The sequence below is a fragment of the Eretmochelys imbricata genome, chromosome 13 (genome assembly GCF_965152235.1).
Source record: "Eretmochelys imbricata isolate rEreImb1 chromosome 13, rEreImb1.hap1, whole genome shotgun sequence".
NCBI lineage: Eukaryota > Metazoa > Chordata > Testudines > Cheloniidae > Eretmochelys > Eretmochelys imbricata.
Window position 1 is genome coordinate 7,451,459 of NC_135584.1, and position 22,831 is coordinate 7,474,289.

A 22,831-nucleotide genomic window follows, 5' to 3' on the forward strand; every position below is an offset into this window, starting at 1 on the left:
CAATTCTCTCCAGTACTCCTCCCAGCCTCAAATCCTCAGACAGCTTTGGAGTGGAATAAGAATCACATTGCATTCCACACCTAGGAGATAACCTCTGTAATGACCAATGATAATCTTTCCCCACCAACTGCTGAGGGATAATTCAGAGGACCTGATCCTGTCACGTGATGGGTGCCCTCCATACACCTTTTTGAGGAACCTCATCAGATGAGACACAAAAGTGAGAAGCGGAAGCTGGTAGAGCAGCTGCAGAAGCAGCTGTAGCAGGGACTGATGGATGCTGATGATTGACTGGAAATTGTCTCCCCTCTGCTGTGTGCTCCAACCCCCCTCCTTCCCAGTCTCCTCACCTCAGCCTCATTCCACACCTGCCTCTCTTATCCTCTTTCTTCCTGCCTTGGCCCTGCCACCTCCCTCTCTTCAATGCTTCCCTCCCTTCCTTTGTCTTTCCATCTACTAATCCCCAGCCCCCCGAATCATGGTACATGACATCTCTCAGTTCACTCTGCTTGTATGTTCTTCCCCCTCTCCCCTTAATGTCTGTCCTGCCTATTTAGATTGTAAGATCTTCAGGGCAGGGATTGATTCCTACTCTGTGTTGGGGCAGTGCCTGTCACAATGGGACCCCGATGTTGGTTATGCTCTAGTCACTAGCATAATAAACATGATTAATAATTTTAAAAAGTGAGCAGGGAAAGAGCTTCTTTTCCTTTCGAGGTTTTAGCCAAGACACAATGGAAAATAACATGCAACATTAACGAATCATGGACGATAAAGCCCAGTTGGTGGGTGGCTTTGTTAATCTAGATTATTTTAAAATCAGGGAATCAAGGGAAAGATTCTTTTCTTACAATGCATATTTCCAGCGCTGTAAGAAATGATAGGTGTCTGGCAGAATCCCAGCAGGAAACCTCAGTCAAAACAGCATAAAATAACAGCCATGGAGAAAAATCAGAGCTAAATATAGCCATCATATTGCTTTTCATCCCAAATGTGCTTTACAGATGGTAAGGGCCAAATTGTTCCTGGCCTTTATGTGGGCTCCTATGGGGATGGTAGACAGGAAAGATCCCTTTGAGGCCTATATAACAGCCAACTGCAGTCTGCAGCCTCTGTATTCAGGGAGGCACCCCTTTTCCCTGGGTGTGAACAGTGCCCCCAAAGAGTGGGGACTTGTCCCCAACCCTTTCCTCTTCACCAACAGGGCTGGTGCACAGACGGGAATATGATGTGCCTTATGAGGGGGCATAGCAGCAGCCATGTTGCTCCTAGAGCAGTGGTTCCCAAAGTAAGGGCGCTGCTTGCTCAGGGAAAGCCCCTGGCGGGCCGGGCCGGTTTGCTTACCTGCCGTGTCCACAGGTTTGGCCGATCGCAGCTCCCAGTGGTCGTGGTTCACCGTTCTAGGCCAATGGGGGCTGCGGGAAGCGGCGTGGGCTGAGCCCTGGAGCACCCATGGAGTCGGTGCCTATGGCTTGAGCTGGGGATAAGTTGGCCCTCAAGTATCTTCTCAGTCTATGCGCAACGGGCCTCAGGTGGCACATGACCAGGATTCATCACCGAATTTGGATCATTCGCTTCCCCAGCCCAGGACAGGTACTGACGGGGAGAACGACGCGAACGCCGATCCCCTCCCACCCCCACCCCCACTCCCACTCTTGACTATGAGCTGGCATCAAGGCTCAGAGGAGATGATGTGCGTTGGTGGGAGGCATGTGATTTTCTTAATTAAAAGTACAGCTACATGATGCACTGAGGCTGGAAGAGGGGTACATTTGCAGAGGCTAGCTGTATTCCCCTGGGGCATTTGAAGCCCTTTCACGGATGCTGCAAAAGCCATTAATTTTGATAAGGTTTTTGGGAAAGGTAGGGTGTATGTTCCTGAGAGAAAGCTAGAGGATCTGTTATTGCTCTTTCGGCTGAATGAATTCATTATTTTGATGTGATTATTTTTTGGCTGCTGTGTGGTCACTGTTTGCAATTGTAGCTCTAATGAACTCTTACAGCACCTAGAGCTTTGTGACTTAAATCTAAAGAAATAACAAAATTAATAAATCCAATGAGGGCCTGATCCTGCCTTACTGGATCCTGACCATCGGAGCTTTGCCATTTACTTTGGTTGCTGCAGGCACGGATCTCAAATGAGACAAGGTGAGGGAGAAGTGGGGCACTCTAGCATCTTTTTAAAACCATCTTCAAAGTCTTGAAGAGGGTGTGAAGTCATTTCTTCACAGTGGGAGGCAACAGGTGTCAGTTCCTCTCAGCCATCCTGCAGCACACACAAGAAAAGGATGTTTGAATAGTTGCAAAGTTCGGAGTGACATTGATAACTCCCAGGGAATTCATAGGCGGACTGAGACCCCATCTTCAATTCCTGCTGTGGTAAGAGTTAAAAAAAAATCCAGTAAACACAGATATTTCTGGTTTCAGAGTAGCAGCCGTGTTAGTCTCTAAGGTGCCACAAGTCCTCCTTTTCTTTTTGCGAAAACAGACTAACATATTTATTTGAGCATAAGCTTTTGTGAGCTACAGCTCACTTCATTGGATGTAGCTCACGAAAGCTTATGCTCAAATAAATTTGTTAGTCGCTAAGGTGCCACAAGTCCTCCTTTTCTTTTTGCAGATATTTCTGTGAGTGAAAAGCAACACACATCAGCCAGACCTGCTTTCTCCTGTAGAGCTGGGGCAATTTCCCTCAGCTGTGCCTTTTCCTTTACTTAGCAAAATTCACTAAAGCATGAATCACAGTTACTGCTATGCTCCTTCAAGTTTCCCAGTCATTCTGGATGGTAGCATTCAGCCAGCAGCAGCTGTCCAGGACCAGCTGTATTGTGGACTGCCCTTCACAGAGCAGAGAGAGAATTAGACAACAGGTGTCCTCAAGGCTCATAACAAGATGGACCGAAATTCTGTAGCAAAGTGTCTGGATTCCACAACACTCTAGTGTAGCAGACTGGACGTTTTGTGACAGCTCCTCTGAATTAAAAAAATGGAGCATTTTTACTGCATTTGAAAATAAATGATTTGCTCATTTATGTATCGTCTGTGCGATTCATTTTGATATTAAATCTAATGTATTTATGCTGCCCCCATGTATACTAACACTATATATAACACCATTGTAGAAGCTGCCAGGAAGAAAACAGAAGTTTTGTAAAGGGCCTCCAAAAGGTGTTACTTGTATGTATGCATGTTTTTACATACACACACAGTTTTCAGGTGCTAACACAGGGGTGGGCAAACTACGGCCCGCAGGCTGCATCTGGCCTGCGGGACCGTCCTGCCCGGCCCCTGAGCTCCTGGCCCAGGAGGCTCACCCCCAGCTCCTCCCTTGCTGTCCCCCCTCCCCTGTAGCTATGCCGCCGCGCGGACAGCGGGGCTGCGAGCTCCTGCCGCTCTGAGAGGCATGGTAAGGGGGTGGTGGCAGTGAACAAGTTGGGTAGGCGGTCCCGGGGGGCAGTCAGGGGACAGGGATCGGTTGGATGGGGCTTGGGAGTCCCGGGGGGCATATCTGGGGGTGGGGGAGGGATGGATAGGGGGCAGGGCAGTCAGATGACAGGGAGCAGGGGGGGTTTGGATGGGTGGGAGGTTCTGAGGGGGGCAGTCAGGGGGTGGGAAGTGGGCAGGGGCCAGGCTGTTTGGGGAGGCACAGTCTTCCCTACCTGACCCTCCATACAGTTTCGCACCCCGATGTGGCTCTTGGGCCAAAATGTTTGCCCACCCCTGTGCTAACAAGTGCTTTAAAAATGGTCCCCAATAGATGCTTTTGGAGCAAGGTTTAACACTCGTGCACACACTGGTTTTATCCTTATTAAGATATTCTTACGGTTTGATTTTAAATACCAGATATGCAGCATCTCAAAAAAAAATGTTTTTCTACTGTGCTATTTATGATGTGTGGCATTGTGCATCTCAGCTGAGAAGGCCCTGCCCTGTATTTGTCACCCTTAATACTTATGTTTCAACTTTATTATCAACTGGATCAAGAATACATAGGGTGGCAAGCCAGCCCATCTCCAGCCACTCCCTGGGGTCCAATTCCAAACAGGGGCACATGTCAATTTTCATCTAAAAAACATTGAGTAAAAAACCTCCCCTTTTATCCCCTTCTCTTTCAGAAACCTAATGCCCCTTCTCTTTTCTCACACCTTGTTGAGCTAGGTGCTTACCAGGGAAAAGAGATGGGTTGTAAAAGGAATGCTGGATAAAGTAGATATTTAAACAATTTCTGTTGGATCAAAGACAATCATTTTGGTTCATTCAGGGATTTCTTCTAGAGGAGGCAGAGACTGTTGATTACATGTCGCAGTTCAGCTTGGGTGAGCCCCCACCGTGTTGTGTTCTCAAAGAGAAATAGATGCGGTTGAGAGAGTTCATTTAATATCACAGCAGAGTAACAAGTGCTAAAGCAGAGCACATGGGATGACAGTGCCCTGGGGACTGACTCAACAGGAAACATTATCTTCTGCACCATGGTGTTGATCTGAAGCCCATTAAAGTTATTGGGCACCCTTCCACCAACTTCTGTGGGCTTTGGATCGGACCCCCTGGGTGCCTGCATAGGATACACTCAGGAATAAAAGGTGGGCAGGTTTCACAGTCTTGTGGGGAAGGTGGATTACAACAACATTGAATCAGCCTGTGGGTGACCTGCAGGAATGGTGTTCACGGGCCTGGAAATGGATTTTCTCTCTCTGTCATTTTTATGTTTTTAAAGACGGTCTGTCCTTTATTCCCCAAATTGCTATTTCCTTATCGAAAGAGACCGGGCCCATTATCTCTGCCCCTGAAGCAAAGGTGCTCCCAGCTGAGTCACACCGACACAGCGAATGCCCATTTATCACATCGAAACAAGCACCAGTCTTGTTCCTAGTGAACTCAAGGGCTGCTTTTAAATTGAGTTTGATAGGGACAGGATCGGGCCCATAAAATGCAGCTATTTCCACATATGAAGACAATACGCTTCAACATCTGTAAGCAGAGCCACGGTGAACCAGAGCGGGGAGAAGCCAGACACAATCCCCTCGGAACTGAGAACGCCTGGCTTTGGCTTTTTATTTTCTTTCTACTCCATTTCTACATCTAACTTATTACTGAAAATCAGTTCAGTCCTTAAATGATTGCATCCGGGGTTTTCTGTTCTTTCTTAAACTAATTACAGCTTTATTTTTCCATCTGTTTAAAATGAATTACAAGAGTTCAGTGCTACGGCTGCTGCAATATTAGCTTTTAGCCATATTTTGCCTCTAATACTTTGGCTGATTTTTTAAAATTAAATCTGCAATTTTGAAAGCGACCTCAGGGGGATTTAGATGGCCAATTCCTATTAACATTAATTACACCCCAATCCCTTAGGCAGTTTTAAAAATCACAGTCTAGAAGTTTATTAAACCCTTTAAGCAAACTATGAGATGAACACATAAAGCATCCATACAAATCTGCATTTGACAGTCAGACTGAAGGTCTAGTAGAGTATTGTCTGATAAATATTCAGTGAATGAATGTATACAGAATGTAGCAAACCTTTGTTCTGCGTTGTGAAATCTAAACTGTTTTGAGACACAGTTATACATTCTATTCTTCATTAGAATTTTAACTTTGTAGTAGGGATGCCCAACAAAATAAAAGGCAAATATATACAGTACTAACTCACGTATCAGTTGTTCTATTGAAACATATCCTACTAGGCAGTGGAAAGACAAAATAAATGTTTAGAGGAAGAAAGCGGCAGACAAACAAAAGAAAGCATAGGTTGTTTAGTGTGCAGGAAGCCCTGCAGAGGAAGCTATGAATTTTGATGGATTTTTTTTTTATTTTGTAAAAGAAGATTTAAAAGATGCCAGTCTTGATTTTCTCAATAACATGCTAAACTAGAAATGAGGTTAATTTAGGGAGATAATTGTATTCGCTTACACACAGTATTTTATCTTAGCCTGTTTATCCTGCAGTGACAGGGAGATGGTCTAATGACCTAGCAGGGTTTTTCCATGTCTAACTTCTATGAGTACTCACAGTGTGTTAGTATAAACCTGGGAAAATGAATGGTCTCTAGAAAGGCACTGACCGACATGCAATGGCCTCCATTCTCAGTCCGTGTGCTGAGGGCAGGAATTACAGGAGGCACTTTAAACCACCTTTGTGCTCCACGTATTCTGGGGACATTTGGGAGCTTGTGTGGCTCCCAGCACTTGTTAAAGCGGTCTTGGGGGTGCGCTAACTGATGCTCTGAACCTAAAAGGTTCACTATTGGCCCTGGGAAGCAGAGAGTTGTTGGAGAGGAGTGTGTTTGGCTGGAGCTCCTCCATAACTCACCCTGCCACTCTCAGCTCAGTTTGCCCCCAAACTTTCTGCATTGGGGGCCACAACTCTACAACCTGCTTGTGCCAGGGGTATTCCCCAGGGCTTGTTTCTGTGCTTTGACTGGCCCTTTGTGCCAACACCGCGGTATAGAGAGGCCTTAATGGACTAGAGATCCTGCCCCTAGAATTTTGTTTATTACTCTCCATTGCTGCTAATGCCTTTGCAGGAGCTCACTGCTAGTTTTCTTTACTGATTCTGTTCAGCTGATGTTGGCAAACCCTGAGTATTTTCTCCCGATCTTTTTGAGCAGAGCGCTGAAATGAATGTGGCTGGTGGACAGTTGAGCAAAGGCAGAAGCACTTTGGCTACACAGCCATTTTTCCCAGCCTTATCTGAACTAAACATCTCAGCCTCTGGAGGGTTAGCCCGTCCGTAGCCATCCATCTCCAACACCTCTCAAGGAACGTGGACTCTGCTAGGCAATGACATCTCAGACTGTGTAATGGGGCTTACATTAGGGATTTGCTTCAATGCTGAGTTCTCGAGAGGCGGCTTTTATGTATACCCATTTTATATGCTCATTTAGCTGATGCCTATGGAAAGTGTGTGTTACAGGTCCCCCACTGTGCCGACCCACATGGGATATGAGTTGTTACAGTCCCCAGCTACAGAGCCGGGGCTCGTTAACTCAAGCTGTAGCAATGCATGCTTTTAGTTCTGGAGGTCCCCAGTGTGTCAGCCAAGACGGTGGCCACCATGCCATGACAAGAGAAGATGTCACACAAAGAACAACAAACGGTACCATGTTATTTGAGATAAAAGACAGTTGTAAGGGTTAATGCCAGCAGTGGCTAGGAGGTCACTGAATACCCCAATAATTCTTGGAGAACAGGTCGTGCTAACTTTGTGCAGTACATTACATGCTTTGTGTAATATTTACACAATTATATTAATGTCTGTATGGGCATGATGCCAGGAGGAGCTGAGACTAGCAGCAGGTGTCAAGAGCTCTCAGCTCCCTTTGAAGTCAGTTGGAATTGAAGACACATGGCATTTTACAAGAGACAACCTTCTGAAGCTGCTATAGAGGATGGCTCACTGGAGTCAGCATCAGGTTTGAAACCTCTAAGTACTCTGGAGCTGCTGATTTCAATTCCAGCAGGGTCGGCTCATTCCTTCACCCTTCCAAAGTAGATAAACTGAGATAATTGTTTTGGTGTCTTTTAGAGAAGACCTTAGAATCCAAGGGCCCAAACCTCCTCAACCAAGGAGTGCCACTGATTTCACTGGGACTGCTGGGATGGGTAAGCTTTTGCTGGAATTGGGCTCCAAGTTGCCGTGTGGGATTATGTCACACCAAAGGACCACCTGTTCTCCCTAGCATCCTTAAACTCAGTGTCTCATCTCTTCACTGTTGTGCACTATGGGCCTGATCCAAACCCTGATGAAGTCAATAGAAAGACTCCTTCTGACATCAGTGGGCTTGGCATCAGGCCCTATATCAATGATCTGTGTGGCTGTGGCCCATCACCGCAGAGGTAGCTGCATTTCAGTGGGGGAAATGATCCCTATACATATGCAGCTTACAAAAGAAATAATAAGTAATAATAATAATAATTAATAACCACCACTCATTGTGACACAGAGGCCCATTGGTGGTTCACTACTCTGTGTCAGCAACTTTTGTCAGACCTAACATACTCAGTACACCTAACACTCTGTTGTCATCATATATACCCAAAAGGTGGCATGTAATATATCACTGGAATACTAATAACTCACTGATCATTAATATTCTTGTGTGATGTATATACAAGGTTTGTGCAAAGAATTGTGGATAGGTGCTAGAATTATATCCTTATAATGTGTTTGGCAAGCAAAGCATAAGCACAGTTTGTCTTAGACAAAGGAGTGTGTATTTGCTTGTCTGACCAGCCTGGTCATCAGGCAGAGACAATTAACGTACATTTATATAAAAGGTAAACAAAGTCATTGAACTAGCAGTATGGGAGAATAGCCCTATCTTCATAGATAGGGGACTGAACCTAATGATAAGCAATTGAATCAACTGCTTGTATACAATATTACAAAGTGTATCAGGTAAGGTCCTTTATGAAAGCCTGTGACACACTGGTGATTAAAATCATTGTGAAATATCTGCTTTAACTCTATATGAGGAATTATGGCTTCTCATTGACATTATGCTTTAACATCGGTGACCAAACACAGAGAAAAACAGGTGGAAAGGCAGCTAACTACCTGTCTCCAGTGTAAAGGAAGCAGAGTGGAACCAAAACAGAGGACACTCTATTTACATACAAATCAGCAAGGGGACGGAGACTGCATTCCGAGGAAGCCTTCCTGCCTTTTGAAGCAGGGTCAATGAATTTTGGGAAGACAGCATGGTGTCTACACCCCAGCAGCTCTTTACTTCGGCTCTGAACAGGAACCAGGTTGTGACCCTCAGGGTCGCCGTCTGGATTCTGCCCTGCTCCTGGAGCAACATAACTGCATGCTGCCCCTTAGCATGCTGGATACTAAGGTTACCCTTCCAAGCCCACTCTGACTATGAATTCTACACCCTGGACACTGGGCTGTGTGTTTGCCCTTTTGTGGCATGCTGGTGAGTAATTACCTGATCGTGCCATTTTACCACTGACTTCACTGCGTGAAGGATCAAGCCCTAAAGGCTCAAACTCTCTCCAGGGGCACTTCATCCCACGTTTGAAAATATTTTCTCATTTGTAACCATACACTCTGAGACTTGGAATTGAAATATGATAATTTTTTATTGTGTCACGTCCACCTGCTACCTGGTTATTGTGGCATTGATAACGTTAGGAGGTCTGACAGTGTCCCTGGTTTGTTTTAAAGGGACAGGAGCATTTGCTTCATTTCTCATCCAGCCCTAATTTGGCTGCCCCCAACCTGCATGTCTAATATCCAACGTAGGGCAAGATTTTATCTGTGTTCACTGGCATGTTTTAAATATTAGGTATTAAAATACCAGTTGTTCTTGTTTTTTAAAGCATATATTACTGTATGCATCAGTCGGTATGTAAGTACTTTTCAAATATTGAAAACATTTTAAAATACTTATGAATGAATTAAAAAAGCAGGTACTGAATGGTGAAATGTGAGAATTATTTGGCTTGTTGCCTGACTAAATTGGCTAAATGTATTTGAAAACAATTGATGTTAATTTTTCTTTAAATGCTTGCACCCAAAGGAAACCTGCACAATACCTTCAAAAGACAAGCCTGCGAACTTAAACTCATAACGCTACTGGACACCAAAACTCATGGATTCAACAGCGACACTGGTTTCATGGCTCATTCTAACAATTTGTAACAACACCTGCCTGCTAACCCCTAATAACCCACTTCAAACTCCTTTTGTGTCACTGTCCAACCTTTATTGCCTGCTCCATTTCAAGTGGCCTCTACAACTTGTGTTACCCCTTATGCTTAACAATCTGTCCCAACTTGTGTGTAGCTCAGCCACTCAGCCTTCCCAAGCCCTGAAGAAGAGCTCTGTGTAGCTTGAAATCTTGTACCCAGAGGTGAAAGTGAGCCGGTGCGCCCCGGTACGGGGTACTGGCAAGAGCCGGTGCACCGTACTGGGGTGGATCGACTTCCCCAGGCACAATTTAAAGGGCCTGTGGCTCCCAGCAGCAGCTGGAGCCCTCAGCCCTTTAAATTGCTGCCGGAGCCCTGGGGTAGTGGTGGCGGGGCTGGGGCGGTGATTTAAAGGGCCCGGGGCGGTAGCCGCGGACGAGCCCTGGGCCCTTTAAATCGTTCCCATAGCCCCGCCGCCGCTTCCCCAGGGCTCCGGCAGGCTCCGGGGATGATTTAAAGGGCCCAGGGTGGTAGTGGCGGCCGGAGCCCTGTCCCTGGCGCCATCGGGAAGTGGTGGTGGGACTTCAGGGACGATTTAAAGGGCCCAGGGCTCCGCCCGCTGCTACCGCCCAGGGCCCTTTAAACCACTGCCAGAGCCCCCAGCTGCCGCTGTTACCCCAGGGAAGGGGAAGGAGGCACTTGCCAGTACTGGGTGGGCCAGGACTGGCTCTGATCTTCCCCAGCCCCACCCCTTCCGGGGGCCAGAGCCGATCTCAGCCCAGCCCCATACCGGTCAGTCCCTAGACGTACTTTCACCCCAGCTTGTTCCTTTCACCAAGAGAAGTTGGTCCAATAAAGATATTCCCTCACCTATATTGTCTCTTTTAATGGTTTCTGTATGAGAAGAGCAAATAACCAGCAGATAACAGATGGCAAGTTTTTACACACTGCAGGCTATATATTAGGAGATGTTATGTACATATATGCATAAAAGACTCAAGTCTTAGAAGACCGTAAGCCCTGGATTCATGAACCACTTTACTGTTGGCAGATAGTGGATTTGTTTAGGCAAAAGGTTTCTTACTACAGAACAAAGTCAAATGAGCAGAACACCAGGAACCACAGCTGCACAGAAGTTTCACACTTCTTGGGACATCATTCAGTAGTAAAGAGGTTAAGCTCAGCACTATTTAATAATTAACATTAATCATAATTAATGATCAGAGAACTGGAAGGAAAATTTGGGGCAGGGGAAGGCAAAACTGTATGCATTCTATTCATGGAGATTCAGAGTGAACATGCTGACACACAGAGGCAATTACCCAGAACTGTCCTCATAAGATACTGGCAAGAAGTCAGCTCTTTGAGCTCTTTGAATTTTGATTCTCACACCCACACTGACATCTGGGTAGGACTAAGATCAGAAACCCACAAATTTAATGAATTGCCAGTCTGGTCTACATAGCAGCCCAACTCATACCTTCTTTGGCTCTGAACTTCCTCATTATTTAGGACACAACTAAAAGTAAATGTAGCCAAGAAAGGATGTAAATGCTAGCAAATAATGTGTTAATTCATGAGCTATTGATTCTGAGTGCCATTAGCCTCTTTTGGTAACATACTGCTCTAATGTATTGTGCTGAGTGAATTCAGAGCTGCCAAGTCTAGCCTATGATATTCCAATGGTTGGATGAAAACATACTTTCTGAGAGCGGTTAGGAATCTTAAAGCAGTGAAATTAGAACATAAGAATGGTCATACTAGGTCAGATCAATGGTCCATCTAGCCTAGTACCCTGTCTTCTGACAATGGCCAGTGCCAGATGCATCAGAGGGAGTGAACAGAACAGATCTAGTGATCCATCCCCTGTTGTCCAGTCCCAGGTTCTGGCAGTCAGAGGTTTAGGGACACCTAGCGTATGGGGTTGCGTCCCTTGACAAGCTTGGGTAATTACATGATATGGAGTTACTGTACCAATGAGGAATGGATGCTGCACACTCCTATGGGTGGTGGAGCAGGTATTTATATGAACTCTTGTGCACACTGCCCCCTGGTGTTGCTGCCGAAGCAATGCTGAAGCGCTTTGCTTCATGGCCACACTCTGATCCTGACTTGGGGAGTCTAAACCAACGTAATTTGTACTGAAGCCCTAATCATAGAATCATAGAATATCGGGTTGGAAGGGACCTCAGGAGGTCATCTAGTCCAACCCCCTGCTCAAAGCAGGACCAATCCCCAACTAAATCATCCCAGCCAGGGCTTTGTCAAGCCTGACCTTAAAAACCTCTAAGGAAGGAGATTCCACCACCTCCCTAGGTAACACATTCCAGTGCTTCACCACCCTCCTAGTGAAAAAGTTTTTCCTAATATCCAACCTAACCCTCCCACACTGTGACTTGAGACCATTGCTTCTTGTTCTGGCAAATGTCTAATGTGCAACAGCTTTCCTGAGCATTGGCACTAAATCTTCAAGGTGAAAATTTGCCTGGAAAAAATAATAATATAATAATTAACAAAAGCTTCTTTACTTGGAGAAAAGACCCATGTCTTACAGTGTCTTAAAGAGACACCTATTTGTGACTAAATTCTTTTATAAGGGAGTCACTCTTCGGGAATGAGAGGTATAAATTTAGTTTTTTGCATTGTTATTCATGAAGAAATCTATCTTCCGTCATCTAAAGGATACAACTCAGTGTCAGGACAAAGGTGTTGGGGCTGAGCGAGAAAAGACTGACACTTGAAAAATAGAAATAGGCAGAAGTATTAAAAATAGAATAAAATATTAATCCATTGAGGTGCTGATATGGCTTCCACCCTTGTAATATCTAAATTCCTCCCAAGCATTAATACATTTATCTTCATACTAGCCCTGTGAGGTATTATCATCCCCATTTTTGAGATGGTTAAGGAAGGCATAGAGAGATTACATGACTTACCCGTGGTCAGACAAGAAGACTGCAATGAAGCTGGGAACGGAACAATGCCTCCTGGGTCCCCAGTGAGTTGCTTAGCCACAGGATCATCCTTTCTCTCACTAAGTGCTAGACAAGATAGTGTTCAGAATGCCTCAGCCTCGTCTATCACAGCCTCCATCAGAGCTGTGGTGCTGCACTCATTGGGAATAATGGACCTGAAAAATCCTAGGGTGACATCCTGGCGCCATGGATGTTGATAGGAGTTTTGCTATCAATAGGGCTAAGATTTCACTCCTGGGTAGACCAGGTCGAACAGACATCATAGTAGGGAAAGCATTTCAGCTTCAACCAAGGTAATGATGACAGTGGCTGTATGGAAAACCACCAGAAAAACTGTCACACTGTACTTTATACCTGCGACTGTCACCATATAAAACAGAAGAGAAGCGTCTTTTATTAGAATGTTTTCTGTGCCTTTTTTTAACTGATTCTGTTCTATCACCTCCCAGTTTATTCTCCAGATTCCTTTGCTTTTCCCTTGTCCCATTAAGTTAAGACATCAAGTTTGCCATAGGTCAGCTCTATTTCCAGGTTCGAGATCTTTGATTTGACCTGTGTCTGAACCGCAGCTCTGCATAGAAATAAAGGGAACAAAGCAATCTCTGCATTGCCTCAAATGTTATTGACTAAACCATTTTTGATTAAAATTCTGTCAGCAGTTTTGCTCTTGGCTTCATTTATAAACTCTACCACCAAGAGTGTGTACATATGAGCATATGTGCTGAATAGATTTATGGACTCTGTGTATAGAAAGCAAGAAGATAAATCGTGTTACCCACAACAATGGGCAACCACAAACTCTCAGTGTCACTTCAATAGGCACCCACAATAGCCTAATTTCTCCAGGTAATTATCCTGAACGCCCATGCAAATGGTTGGTTAGACAACATATGCATTCTGTGATGGGGCAAGGCCAGATGGCTATAGAAAAGTAGTGGGAGATAGATATATTAGCTCCAAGCTAAACAAATCCCTGGTACCAGGATAAGTGAAATGGCAGCTGCTCCAGGTCAATTAAGACACCTGGGGCCAATTAAGAACTTTCCAGAAGGCAGGGAGAATGCTAGGTTGATTGGGACACCTGAAGCCAATCAGGGGCTGGCTGAAACTAGTTAAAAGCCTCCCAGTCAGTCAGGTGGGTGTGCATGTCAGGAGCTGTGGGAGGAAGTTGTGCTGTTGGAGAGGCTGAGTAGTACACACCATATCAGGCACAAGGAAGGAGGCCCTGAGGTAAGGGTGAAGTGGAGCTTGAGGAACTGAGGGCTGCTGTGGGGGAAGTAGCTCAGGGAATCGTACATGTCATGTTTCTAAAAGGTCAGCTACCATAGCTGATACTATTAGAGTCCCTGGGCTGGAGCCTGGAGTAGAAGGTGGGGCCGGGCTCCCCCCTACCCCTTTGCCCCCTGATTAATCACTGAGACTGGGAGACAACAGAGACTGTGCAAGGAAGGATAACTTCTATTCACCTCCCTCGCTGGCTTATGATGAAAATGGCTCAGTAGACTGTGACCCTTGTCTCTAGAGAGAGCAGGGTTACGTGGAAGGTCACAGTGAGCCTCTGAGGCTAGTGAAATCCACCAGGAAACGCAGGACCCACAGAGGCAAGGACAGAGCTTTGTCACAACTCCTAGTTATGGCAATGGTCTGTGCAACCGCAATAACTGTGTGTGCAAATGTGAATCCATTATTTGCCTGGGCATGTTTGCAAAAGCTGGGCCTGGATGTCTCTCTGAACCATATTTAAATTATTCAGAAGTTTGGGTTGGCTGTAGTTCACTGAAGCCCACAGTTTATTCCTGTGAATGGGTGCACAATGTGGGCTGGGGGAAAGATGCAAAATGCAGCCTCTGTGCAGCCACAAATGCAATCTTCATGCTTGCCTGAGCACATGGAGTGCTCGCTGCTCCAAAGGAACGGAAGAGGATGGGTAGGAGGTGTGGTCCATTACACTGAAAAGGTAAATTCCACATGTATCCTGGGCAGTTCTGGAAGATGTACTAAGCTGGGTGCCCTCTTTGACAGCACGACTCAGGAAAACCTTCAGTGCAGGACTGTACTGATATGGCACAACTGAACCCTGAGTGGCGTTAATGTAAATGTGCAGATGGAACCATTCCTGCTGCTCCACAATGCAGTTCCTCCTTCTCCTTGCTGACATCGAGTGAATGCTGGAACTCGGTCCAGCCACAGAACCCATTAACATGGCCTCCGGAGCAAAACCTCAGCAGCTCTTCACCACTGCCAGTGAGCAGTAAACGGAAAAGAAAATAACCCTGTCCCTCAGAGAGAAATGATAACACTGTCCAAACCCTCCCAGGTAATGAAAAACACAAACAAACTGTCCTCAGGGACTTAAACTGTCTCCTTTGAAACCTCAAGTCATAAAAGTAGAAACCAGTGAAAAAATGGGCTACGTGTGTTCTTGGTGAAATCAGTGGAGCTGGTTGTGACATTTTAACGTTATTGTTTCAAATGTGCTGTGAAAATGTCAATTTTTGCAGGGGGAAAATATTTCATCAGAAGTTTGAAGGGATGGAAATTCATGATTTTTTGTCTGAAGTTTAGGATTCTGCCATTGTCACCAACAGAAATGGTGAAATGGCAAAGTTGAACCCTGGATCAAAGCTGTGAATATCTGTCAAAGACGAAGCGGGTGAGGTGATATCCTTTGATTCTCACCATCAGAAGTTGGTCCAATAAAAGATATCACCTCACCCACCTTGTCTCTACAGTATCCTCGGACCAACACGGCTGCAACAACACTACATACAATATCTGCCAAAGTCTCTTTTCACACACAGATACATTTTAAGTGAAAAAACGAGTCTTCTGCACAGCTCCAATAAAGTAAAGAATATTTTCACAGCAGCAATTGACTTTACTGTGTGGTAAGGAAAATAAATTGGACTAGAAAATACCAAGGGATGGATTTTGAGAAGAGTCTCCATGAAAAAACTGAAGTGCATTTGCATGCATAATTACTGTGATTGCATACACAAACAGCGTTAATTGCACATGCAGCTGAGATCATTGTGCACATGTTTTCTATTCAGTGTTGTGTGCATAAGGTAGTCAAAGTACAGATCCAAATCTTTGACTATACAAGTTATCCTTAGCATCTTGCTGCTTAGCTCTTGAGCTGTTGGTAAAACCACAAGTTATAATTAAAATGGCTTCAGTATTTGGGCCCTGACTCAAGAAAGCTCACCTATTTGGGATGGCACTTTAGCACATGCTTAATTTTAAGCACATATTTCAGTGTTTTTCTAAATAAGGATGGACTTAAAGATGGACTTAAGTGCTCCCACAAATTATCTTGCAACTGTAAAACCTTAAATTTATCATCCATTCACTAGTGATGAGACACAAGACCAGTAACATGTTCGGTTAGAGTCAGTTAAAAATGGAAAAAAACAATTCTTCAGGAAATTCAGAAGTTGTTTCCACTTTAGAGTTTGAATAATTTTTTGATTATAATAATAAGTATAATAATTATTGATTACTATAATAATAATTTTGATCTCCCCCCGAGGACAATAAAATAAGTGATATCCAGGAGGTTGGGTTTACTTATGTTATTCCAACTTTTCCAAACTACTCTAACTTTTGAATAGCTTCTGAGTAGCAGTCAGAGAATTTCATTTTTCTGTTTGTCACTCTTCGACTTTTCCAAGGCTGAGGATTTGGAAAAGTTAGAGTGTGGCAAACGGAAAATGAAAAAAAGAAAAAGAATGAAAAACTCCCCAAACCCTAGATAGCATTCATTTTACTGCATTCCTTGGCAAACATGGGGAAAAAAGGGGAAAGGAGAAAAGAAAAAGGGAGAAAAACAAAACAAAAAAATGAAAATTTGGGGGTCTGAGGAAAAACTGGAAAATTTTGTAAACCAAAAACTTTCTTGTGGAAGTTTTGGCCTTCAAAAGAGGCCATTTTTCATTGGGAAAAATAGATTTGGAGAAAAACTGCAACCAGATCTACTGCTGGTGTCTGTAATTCTACCAGGTATGTCCCAGAACATGTTGCTAACTCATTCAATGTTTAACATCACAGGTACATACGCAGGACTCTCACTCCGTGCTTCAGAGCTTGCACACGGCTGGGCTCCATGGACATGCTGAGCATCGTCTGCTGCCCTCCAATAATGCAGACCTGGTTTTCTTGTGCTGCTTGCTTGAACATGATGATGAGCTGGTTGGCGATGATACTATTCAGAACAGAAATGACGACCATTGGAAACACAAAGGAGATGAACGTGTTGACCTGCAGGAGATACAAATGGCAAACCCACATAGGATTTCAATCAGGAGATCATATTTTATTTCACATGATATCAGATAAATAGCATGCAACGGAGACCTACAGGCTACACCTTTAGCTTTTGGAATGCAGGACTTATTGCACAGAGGGGAAACTCAAACAAAGGTGAAATAAGTTCACTCAGGTGGCAGAAAATTGGATGCAAGTGGCTAAATCAATTTTTCTTCAGTTATAGTGCCTTGTCCCTATATCAATCCAATATGTTGATTGAAATAAACCATTGATGTTTTTATCCACATGACCAGCAGGATACTTCTCAGCTTTCATAGTATACGGTAGCTCTTATCAATGTTTTCTGAATAACAGTTTCTTATTGTATTCTTTTCTTACCATGGGCAATTTTTGGGCTTAGTTTTCTTCTGTTGCATTCAGAATACTGGCCTTTCCTTGTAGATTTAATGATAGTTTTTTTGTTAGCTGGTGATCAAATTATCCAATAACCATTGTACTCTAAGAATGAAAATTGATCGGAATAAAAAGTGGAAGTTGTATTGTTTTTAATAGAAATTATTTGGTTCCTGGGGTTTTGATAAAATTAAATGGAAGATCAAATTAACCAGTGATTGCCTCAAGTGGAAGACATTGTTAACATCAAACAGAAACATTTGTGCATTCTCACTGTAGTATCTACAAACTCAGCCAGGAAGTGAGTTTAACAAGCAATAGCTTCAAGAAAATTAGAGGCATCTACATCTTGAGGATGCACTTTTAATCCATGCCAAGACTCAGTGTGATAAGGTCGCAGCCACTTTATATTGCCACTCCAGTGTCATAAAACTCTGGTTCATCTGCACAGCACAGTGAGAGAGAGAGCAAGAGAGAGTTAGGAGAGAGAATGTACACTGGCATGAAACTCTGAGCTGAAACCTGACGAGCATATATCAGACTAACAAGCCTCTTCCTCCTATACATTTGAATTGGAAAGCTTATTATGTATTTCCCACCATGATTATTATGGCCTGATTCAAAACCCATTGAGGTCAATGGGAGTCTTTATACTCCTAGACTCTGGTGACTGTACATTTGTAAAAAGAATGAGGAGTACTTGTGGCACCTTAGAGACTGATAAATTTATTTGAGCATAAGCTTTCGTGAGCTGCAGCTAACTTCATTGGAATGCATGCAGTGGAAAATACAGTAGGAATATGTGTATATATATATATATACACACACACACACACATATTATAGATATATATATACATACAAAGAACATGAGAAAATGAGTGTTGCCATACTAACTATAATGAGAGTAATCAGTTAACGTGGGTGTTTCTCCTGCTGATAACAGCCCACCTTAACTGATCACTCTCATTAGAGTTGGTATGGCAACACCCATTTTTTCATGTTCTCTGTGTATATATATCTTCCTACTGTATTTTCCACTGCATGCATCCAATGAAGTGGGTTTTAGCCCATGAAAGCTTATGCTCAAATAAATTTGTTAGTCTCTAAGGTGCCACAAGTACTCCTCGGTCTTTTTGCTGATACAGACTAACATGGCTACCACTCTGAAACCTGTACATTTGTAGGAACTGAAAGTGTTATAGGTCTAGCTGTAGGTAGTTAGCATTTATATTTAACCCAACATCACTGGCAGTATTGCAAGAGAAATGTGTAGTTAAGTGTCTATCACTCTTTTGAAACCTTTGTCCAGAAAGCTCAAACTTCTAGAGTGGAAAATGAGCTACAGTGATGGCAAGGAAATCATTTAACTAGCGGGTTCTGTGGACATCATAAACTACAAGAGCAGTGTCTGAGTAGTTTATGATATCCACATGGAATTGTTTCCATCTTAGTCGTCCATGAAGCACCACAAGCCATAAGCCTTAAAAAAAATTAATGGATGCAACAGTTTTAAAATTTCAAAACATTTACAATATTTAAACCATTTACTACAAGTGTTTGAAACCATTAAAACAATTTTGTTAAGACTAAAAATTATAGGGATTTTTGCCAGAGTCAAAATTAGCATTTTAACAGAGATCATTCTAACTTCATTTCCCAAAATGGCTAGGTCTCCATCACATCTGAATGGTCTAAAACAATAAATCAAAATCCATCGTTTGAAAGTCAAATAAACAGATGATAACTTATTAAAAGAATGGTTTCGTATGCTGTTATTTCCACCAGCTGTGTCTCAATCTAATTCAGACATGGTGACTATCCACTTGGATGATGAGTGCATTATAAATGTCATGAAGGAATGGATAGATAGATACACACCAATTAGTTTTATGAATTATTTATACCAGGAGTAATGCAAAAAATAAGTACTACACAAACATGTGGATAACAGGCACCCTGCAGCTACAAGTATTTACCTTTTTGGTTCATAAATCTAAGAAAGATGCAAGTCTAGTTTTGGAGAAGAGAGAAAGAATTGTTGTTACCCACTTTTCTTTAGCTAGACCAAAAATTAGTATGTAATGCATAGCAGTTTGCTCCAGATCCTGATGTACTTTAACAAAATAACCAGCTGTGTTCCATCTCTCGCTATCCATATGATGAATAGGTCTTTTTTGGCTACTGCTAGCAATAATAATGGAAAAAAGAAAAGGAGTACTTGTGGCACCTTAGAGACTAACCAATTTATTTGAGCATAAGGTCTCGTGAGCTACAGCTCACTTCATCGGATGCATAAATAATAATGGAGTTCTTCTATGGTCAATTTCTTGAGGAAACTCCTGGATACACTTCATTAAGACTATCTGCTAATCGCTTTTGTTCTGAACATTTTCTAAGCAAGACTCCTGTATGTTCTACAAAAAAAGACATCTTACCTTGTTGGTACATTATACGCTGCTGGGCCTTAAAAATGCCTCATCTTTTGAAATCCACCCCAAAACCTCAAAGTGCTCTGTAAATATTAAGGGTCAGATTCTCATCTGGTCCAAACTGACACAGTTCCATGGAAATACATGGAGCTGTGCAGATTAACACCCACTGAGCATCTGGATCTACCTAGATAAGCTTCACAATACACCTCTGAGGTAGGGATAAACTTGTGACATAGAAAGGTAAAATGACTTGCCCAAATTCACACAGCAAGCCAATGGCAGAGCTAAGAGAAGAACCCAGGGGTCCTGACTCCCATTTCAGTTTCTCTAACTGCTGGATACACTTCTTCCTTACCTGATGCATAACTACTGCACTCAATAAAGGGAAATGTTAAATGCTTTACCTGCTCCCCTGTGTTTCAGCGTTAACTAACTTTCAGCTAGAAACTTTTGCCCCACCCGTAAATTGGCCGCACGCCCAGCAGTCACACAGGAATCATGCAGTATCCTTATTGAGCTCTTTAAAGCTCTGTTTCTTTGCTTACACCTCTTTGCTATTATACACTCTTCAGAAATCCTGAGAGACTACCTGGAAACTTATTGACTTTCTCTTTCAAGAATGTATAGTGACAAAACATGAAAAGCAGATCATGGCGGAAGGCAGTTACCTTGAAAGACTATTTTTTTTTTCCTTTCTCAATTTATACCCAGGCTCTGATGATAAAAAAAATTATAGACAGAATCAATGCTTCCCCCAGAGGCAGAAGGTTTTCATTGCTGTCCAAAATTATATACAAGCAGATCCCCCTGAAAGCAATGAATGCTGCTAAAAGCCCATCTCCTTTCTCCTAGCCCCAAGTATTCTGTGGTTTTATTCCAATCGTGTTTCTTTTTAATCAAATTCTGTGAGCTCAGCCCCAAAACTGAGCTGAGTGGTGGCCCAGCGCCACCTCATTTTCAGGAGAAAGAATGATGGTGCTCAAAATGCCCGATCCAACTCTCATTGAAGACAATGGGAAACCTGCCATTGTCAGAGAGGCAAATCTGTATGTATCTGGCTAGCTCGTGTGCATGCATGTTGGGGTCTATGCATCCAAATCATGCTTTGGGCATGCATGTTGGTGCTGACACACAAGGAAAGAACCCTTTGAACATTTGGCTATAAGTGATTTAAATATTTCTCCAAGCAGACATCATCTTTAGGGGCATGATGCTAACTGCAAAGTTCTCATTGACTCCGACAGAGGTAGAATCAGCCCCAATCCATGATACTGATGAACGCATGCACAGCTCAGACTAACTCTCAGATGCATCAGCAGCATTTGTACCACCATTCCTCCAAGCTCTGTAAAAATACCAGCAATTGAACTTCCATACTTCCCCACCTCTGCAAGTTGGTCTGCTAAACATAAGCACCCTTTTATCTGAGCTCGCGCAAAAGTCTCTCATCAGAACAGGAGCAAATAAAACAAGCCTGGCCTACCAAGTTTGGATCTAAATTGAATCTTGATTCAAATTTACTCCCAGCTTCAGTCTTAGCCTTGTTTTGGCTCCTGATGGAAATGTATGGTCCTCAATCTGAACTCCCTCAACATTCGGGTTTGTTTGGGTCTAGAGTTTAGGTTCACGGGCTATGCCTACCATCACCAGCAGTGTTCTGATCAGATCCTGCTCTTGCTTACATTGGTGTAAATCAGGAATAACTCTACTGAAACCAATGGATTTGTGCCCATGCGAGATCAGAATCATATCCAATGTCCCTACTCAGTACCACTCTCCTAGTGACATCTTGGCTAGAAAGTTTTCCACAAGCACAAAGCAGGTTCGGCCGATCGCAAAGTGGTGCGGGCTGAGGGATGTGCTGGCTGCCCTTCCTGCAGTGCAGCCCCATTGGCCTGGAGCAGTGAACCACAGCCAGTGGGAGCCGTGATCGGCTGAACGTGCGGATGCGGCAGGTAAACCAACCGTCCCGGCCTGCCAGGGACTTTCCCTGAACAAGCGGTGGACCGGCTTTGAGAACCACTGATCTAGGGTACAACAAATTATTCTATTGAATTGTTTTCCCTCCCAAAGTTGCATTTATGGCCTATGATTTCAGTGGGAATTAGGCACTTAACCTGTTTAGGAGCTTTTAAAAATCCCAGGTGCCAATTTGTATTTTTAGGCACCTAAATATCTTTGAAAATCTGGCCCCTTTTCTTCCTGTTTGTACAGATCCTAACACATGGTGCCCCAATCTGACTGGGCCTTACTGCGGTTCAAATGGCAATGAAGTGATTTGTTTAGTCAACCCTTTGCTCCCTGACCTTTAGGTGCACTTGAAATTGACTTTTTTGATAGCTGATTTCCTTTTAACTCCCTGTTGCCAAGCGAGTTCTTAACTTCCACATAAACATCAACACATTTAACACCTACCAGCGGATTGACACAGAAGATGGATGGACTGGGTTGGGGCTTCATATGTTTAGGAGAAATAAAACAGATGGAAATGTATAAAAATTAAATTAAAAATAATTCATCAGCCCCGCACAATCACCTCAATAAAATCAGGCTTCTCTGAAGTTTCTCTGAAGTCTGTCCATGCAGCTGTGACTGTGGGTTTCATAGAAGTCACGCAGTAATGCTAACAAGAGACTCGCAAAACCACAGAAAAACTAAATCGGAGCCACATCCATCTTGCGGGGATTTTTCCTGTGATTGTTAGTGTAACTCTCACTCTTCTGTATTCAAAACAGAAGCTCCACCAGTCCCTGCTGAGGTTTATTCTGAAGCATTGTGCCTTTGCATAGTCTTCCCCTGAACTGTTCTGCTCATGTGGTCTCCCTGGGATACCACTGAGGCGGACTTGAATTTATTTGCAACATCAAGATAGACATATCACTTCACTTAGCAACTCTGGGGAGAGCTGAAATGAATTTTGTAAATTAGAAGCCCTGAAAGGTTTATTATGTGACACCCACCCCCCCCAGTCCCAGGAGCAACACACTGTAATAGCAGGACCACCTTGGAAGGATTCTTCATTTACTTTGGTGAGCTCCTCACACGAACTCTGTGTTGGGCTTTTCTATTTTTGAAGGAGGGGCTAAAGAAATCCCTTCGCTTGGACATATTTTGCATGCATACAC

General features: G+C 43.5%; 1 protein-coding gene across 1 annotated transcript in view; it reads right to left on the reverse strand.

Moving 5' to 3' along the window:
• Nucleotides 1-22,831, reverse strand: part of NTSR1 (neurotensin receptor 1) — a 103,014-nt gene that overhangs the window by 11,516 nt on the left and 68,667 nt on the right. Inside the window, exon 2 of the mRNA XM_077832586.1 lies at nucleotides 16,669-16,870. Coding sequence (XP_077688712.1) covers nucleotides 16,669-16,870 — 202 coding nt within the window. The remainder of the gene's footprint in view (nucleotides 1-16,668; nucleotides 16,871-22,831) is intronic.